This window comes from Lissotriton vulgaris, unplaced genomic scaffold (assembly GCF_964263255.1).
Source record: "Lissotriton vulgaris unplaced genomic scaffold, aLisVul1.2 SCAFFOLD_2281, whole genome shotgun sequence".
Classification (NCBI taxonomy): domain Eukaryota; kingdom Metazoa; phylum Chordata; class Amphibia; order Caudata; family Salamandridae; genus Lissotriton; species Lissotriton vulgaris.
This window is the reverse complement of record NW_028242835.1, coordinates 258,109-264,108: the sequence shown is the minus strand read 5'-3', so window position 1 is coordinate 264,108 and position 6,000 is coordinate 258,109. Positions and strand designations below refer to the sequence as shown.

At 49.8% G+C, this 6,000-nt stretch overlaps 1 protein-coding gene across 1 annotated transcript in view; it reads left to right on the top strand.

Moving 5' to 3' along the window:
- Positions 1–2,462: 2,462 nt before the first annotated feature.
- LOC147668826 (protein mab-21-like 3) overlaps positions 2,463–6,000 on the top strand; it is a 231,152-nt gene continuing 227,614 nt past the window's right edge. The window contains exon 1 of the mRNA XM_086948425.1: positions 2,463–3,082. Within this exon, the coding sequence (XP_086804551.1) occupies positions 2,560–3,082 (523 nt within the window). The 5' untranslated portion in view covers positions 2,463–2,559. The remainder of the gene's footprint in view (positions 3,083–6,000) is intronic.

Below are 6,000 nucleotides of genomic sequence, written 5' to 3'. Positions count from 1 at the left end.
TATCACGCAGGAGAGAGTCAATGAGAGATTGGACAACCTCTTTGTAACATGGGGTGTTTGTCTGATTTTTAAAACTGACAATGGTCCCCCTTTCAATAGCTGAGAATTGCAAGATTCTCTAATTCATTTGAATGTGAAGCATCAGAAGAGCACACCTCTTCTTGCCCCAGGCCAATGACCTTGTTGAACGATTCAGAAGTACAACAAAGCTGCTCAGGGCGCTGCCTTAGAAAAGCTCAACCTACAGACTGTTTTAAATTCCACTCTGCGAGCTTACTGTTCGACCTGTCAGTCGACCACATGTGAAAGCCCTGCAACCTATGGGGCCTATTAGGATGACGGGCGGACTTTGTCCGCCCGTCATCCTAGCGGGGAATGGGACCGCCCGCCATAAGGGCGGGGGTCCCGGGGGTGGCATTAGCATGTGCCCGCCACTGTGGCGGGCACATCCTGCATTTCTAGCATTGTGGCGGGCGGAGCGCTCAGCACCGCCCGCCACAATGCTAGAAATGCTTGTCAGAATTTGCATATACAAAGCGGCAGGCACCGCGCGGTGCCTGCCGCTTTGTATATGCAAATGAAGGGGGGTACCATAGGTACCCCCCCATGTGCACCCCCACCTGTACTTCACTCTGGGGGCCCACAGGGGGCCCCCAGAGTGAACACCGCATGCCTTTTCGTGGCGGAAAGGCATTGAGACCAGCCCATTGTAATATGGCTGGCGGTGTCTAACAGACACCGCCACAATGTTACTGGTTTTCCGCCCCGGCCGCAAGGCGACCGGGGCGGAAAAGATGCGGGCGGTGTTTGTCACCGCTGCAGTCCCCTCCGCCATCGTAATATGGCGGGGGGAATGCAGGGAAGGATGGCGGGAGGATTGCCTCCGCCAGGGTGGCGGTGGCCACCGCTACCCTGGCGGAGGCAATCCGCCCGCCATCCTAATGGGCCCCTTAATGTTTAGGAGAGCCATGAGGACTAAACATCACGGACCAACAAAGTTTGAACAAGGAGGAAATCACACGTGTCAAAGGCTTGGTTCGTAGAAAGAAAATAAATGACTATGCAGAAGGATGACAGCATGTCAGGGACTTTGTATTCACTCCAGGTGATTGAGGGATTGTCCGTTAGTCGCAAAAGTGTAAATCTGATGCTTCATTTCACAGTGAGTCATTCCTGGTAACAACCATTAAAGGACATAAGGTGATTGCCCAACGTCCTGGGAATTCCATTACGCGAGACTCTTCATATTTCAAAGATATAGCTCCTCGGTTGGTGAAAGACCAAGTGAAGAAACCCTCACTGTTGATGCTCCCACCTTAACAACACATGTCATGGACACTCCTGGGGACCATTGCCAGTTCAAGAAGACCCAATTGAGACAAGCTTTCAAAGCGCCAAGAAGGGTCACTGAAGGACTAGAATTGTATATATATATCTATAGTTGTAAAAATGTACAATTTTTCATTTTACAGGGGGATACATGCAGTGTCGTGCGAGTTGGCAGTGAACACTGTTTTTGAATGTTGAGTTGGCATTACTCGCAGATGGATAAAGGAGAAACAGCGTTCACAGCGCTGTTTCCACAACGCATGGCTTTACAACGCAGTTGTTACAATGACCGTGTTGTTACCACGCATGCCTTTACATCGCAAGTCGTAACAACGACTTGCTGTAGGGGGCGTGCAAGACCAGGGAAAGTGTTGGATTTTAAATCCTGCCGTTTCACAAACTGGAATAGGAAGAGTAATTAATGCCATTCCTAAGTCCAGCGCGCCCCCTACAGCAAGTCGTGGATGTATGATGTTAGCACGCACACTTTTACCACGCATACCATTACCACGCATTTTTTACAACGCGATACCTTTACAACGCATAGTGCTTTGGGTGATGGATAGTGAATAGTTTAATTTACTATTCCAACACCAGTCCCCGTGGACACTAGGGAAGGTAATTGGATAGTAAATTAACCTATTCACTAGCCATTCCCTAAGTCAGATCGCCTCAAAGCGCTATGCGTTGTAATGGTATGCGTTGTAACAGATGCGTGGTAATGGTAGTGCGTGCTAAAAGATGCGTGCTAAAGGTTGTATACAGCAAGTCGTTGCTACGACTTGCGATGTAATGGCAGGCGTGGTAACAACGCGGTCGTTGTAACGTACACTTTGCAAAGTCATGGGTGCTGAATGTATGACGTTCGAATACAGAGGTGTAATTTAAAGATCTGTGAAATGCTGGGGGTGAGGCTCGATAGGACTCCAGACACTGCCCAGCGGTGCCAACAGCAGCTGGAGAGCTGTGGGTGTCCGGGCGCTGCAGCAGCCCGGCTCTGTGCGCATTGGGCGCCTGGGGGACATTCTTGAGCCGCACCCCGTGGGTGGGCACGGTGCCAGCCTCAGACGTGGCATCGGTCCTCGAGTTTCCTCTGCTGATTGGCTGCCGCCCGTCCGTGGGCGTGGGCGGGCGATGCGCGGGTGATATGAACTGGTGCCCGCTCTCGGCTCACACACACATGAAGGTGCCGAGAAGAGGCGCCTCTTGGCACCCGTGCCCGTCCTGGACATGAGCGCGCTGCACGGGTGGTGGGGCCCCCTGGCCCCCGGGGCTCTGGAGACCTTCCTGAAGGAGCGAGTCCTGATCCGCAGGGAGGACACCTCCCGGGCCCTGAGGGGGGTGCTGGCGGCGGTGGGGCCCATTTTGAAGGAGGTGCATGCCCAGGATCACAGGTTCTCCTCCAGCGCCCTGAGATCCGGGAGCTACATCGAGGCGCTGAAGGTGTCTAAGCCGGACGAGTTCGACTTGATGGTGGAGCTGAGCGGGCTCCCGGCCCTCTCCGTGGCCTCGGCGTCCTCCCTGTGGGGGTTGAGTGAGCAGCCCCCCGATGCTTCATATCAGCCGGTGCTGGTCAGCAACGACGTGTCGGGGGGTGGAGCGGGGGCCGCGAGCCTGCAGGACTGGCTCACTCCCGTCCACCAGCGACAATGGTTTCTTGGCTATTTCTTTATCCGTGTGAACATGCTGATCCCCGGAGAAGTGATGGAGCGCTTCAAAGCGCTGGTCCGTGACGTCAGCAGCTCCCGGGCAGGTAGGCGCTTAAGATTTAAAGGAATGTGTAAGGCTTCTTAGACACCTATCATCATAGGTGCGATATTGCCATGCTTACTATTTTTCAAACTTCTTGTGTTTTCACTTTATTACCGTTAAAGAGTTGCACACATACTTTAAAGGCCTCTGCCAGGCAACCAGCGGCTTAAACACAGGTTCTTTTACTGACTTTTTTCCTTCTCCCTGACAAGGATTGGGGCTGTTCCTTCAGAAGGGCTCTCAGCCCACACCCAATTTACCTCCGTGGGTTTGTTAATAGTGCTCGGTCTGGAGAAACCAGAGGGCAGGTGAGCTTATGTGCTTGTGATGCTCAGCAACAACAGTTTCTGCACTGGGCTGTCAGGATCGCCTCCTAGCCTCGCTCTCAGACATGCCAACGGTGCTCTCTCCTCAAGTGCTGGCGTGCAACTGCTTTGCGCCCAGACACGCACCCTTGCACCATAGTGCAAAGATGTTTGAGTGATTTCAAGCAGAGGCCTTGGATTAGCAGGGTACCCTCCCAGCTCAAAAATCTTTGTTTTGACAAAGTTTACCACTTTTCCACATGTGATACACTGCACAGCGCACATGCGAAGTTAGACATTTTGTAGAAAATACATTTTACCCCAAGTTTACGCCTGCTTTAAGGAAGTGTAACTCCATTGTGTGTCTACCAAAGTTGGTAGAAAGGGATTAGTATCAAAACACATTGGTGAGCGCATGCGAACATCCATACACCACCCACGCATCGTACGCCACCTTGACGTAAAGTTGAGCATACTGCAACTTTGTGTTACTTTCTGGCTGGTACCGGGGGAGGGTTAAGCTTTGATGGCCACCACCAGGTTTGCCTCAATTTTGTGATGTCAACCAGGCACAACGTGTTAATAGATCCGACCATAAAAGTAACACAATGATTGTGGTGTAATATGAATAAAATTGTATTGCTACGCAAAGAAACACCTTTAAGAAAGCTTAGAATAATGAAATATTAAATATTGAGGGGAAAGAATATGGTACTAAACCTATGCCTTGCATTTTGGATGTAGCACTTTGATGCCTGTGCATAGCTCTATGTGCTATATTAGAAGGACTGGAAAATCTCTCCCTCAAGTTCATTAACCACAAGAGTTATTATGCAGTTGTAATTATTAGGGCTGGGAGTAGTTCGCGAAGTAGCGCTACACGTACCTACGCGAAGTGCACTTCGCACTATGGGAACTACGCGTAGCTCTATGCAAACTGCGTAGTACCCTGTTCGCACTGTGCAAGATGCCGTTTTCAATGATTGCAGAGTGCAGACAAGCATCCGACACTGTGCAATCATTGAAAACGGCATCTTGCCCAGTGTGAGCTGTAGTTTTCTGCCGCTCGAGGAGATTTTTACTCGAGCGGCAGCTTTCTCAACACGGACTGGTAGTTTCTCATCGTGACCGGTAGTGAGCATACGCGACCACTCGCAACGAGAAACCAGACCTCCCGTGCTGAGAATCTCGCAGGAAGGTTTATTTTCCACGTTCACGATCGGCAACTTAATGTTGCTGATCGCAAACCTGGCCATAGCGCCTGGCCCTACGGACCCCATACCCAGGGCTGCTTTTTTAATTGAACTGGAAAGGGGGCTGCACAGGACCCCACACCCCCAGGGCCACTTACTTAAATAAAGGGGAGGGTGGCTGTGCGGCCTCCCTCCCCAAGCCTCACTAGGCCTGCAGCACCCATCCCCCAGCCCCCTGGTCACCCTTTTCTCCCCATCACTGGGGCCATGGATGCTTGTCTGTAGAGGGGGGGCTCTCACGCCCTAAGGTAACTATAACTTGTGCCCTTGCTAAGCACTGCTAATTATCCCAGACATTACATAATTAATGACTTCGTCTATGGCATCATTGATAATATCACTGCAACATTTGTAAGAAAATTATTGCAGAGAAAACTATGCACGGCGGGATCGCAAGTTATTGTTACCTTCGAGTGCAAGTTTTAGTTACTTGAAATAACTGTCAGAAACGACCGAATATTCTGAAAATACAGGTGCAAGATGGCGGAGGAATGGGAACGGGAGCGCATAGAAGCGGCGCGTGATATCTTTGAGGATATTGATAAAGATACAAACACTGGAAAGGGAAGTGGCAAAAATAAACCATCAACCAAGGAATCCGATACCAAAACACTGCTGAGAGACTACGAAAAACTCCGGAAACAAGAAATCTCAAAGTGGTGGGAGTGTACTTCATTGCGAAGGTACTTAGAAGTAAATAGAGTACAGAGAGGCCTGAGAATTCTTCTTGCACCAACATATGACAACCCTGACCCAAAAATGTTGGAAGAATGGGCTAATAACAACGCACAGTCATCAAAAAATATGTTGGAAATATTAGTAAAATATGCGACAACGGACAGAGAAAAACTTTTGGCGCAATTAGCCAATGTTGCACATGAACTTGAAAAACAGGAAGATCAAGAGTACATATCCAAACAGATGACTGATATTAAAACACGTGTGAGCAAATATGAGCAAACGATAAAAGAAAGAAAAGCTGAGAAGTTCCAAAGGGACCGCGCAGATTACATGAAAGGGCGCATCTATACGTTTGCGAAGAAATATGATGGCATCAGACAAAGAAAGCAACCAACCTCAAATGTAGAGGACAACAGAACACCTGAGGAGTCCGAAGTAAGTTCTGGAGCGGAATCAGAACCGGGCACATCGGGATCGATGGCCGAAGATGAAGCAGTACCCACACCCGCATATGAGTTTGTTTTTTTACGAGAGGAGAGACTGAGAACCCTAAGACCACGGCGGGGTCGACAGAACTCCAGCAAAGACAAAGCATCATCACAAAAAGCAGGAAACGAAAAAACAGGAGATGGGGAAAATGCAAGACAGCAAAAAGACAATACAAAGAAACAGAACTACAG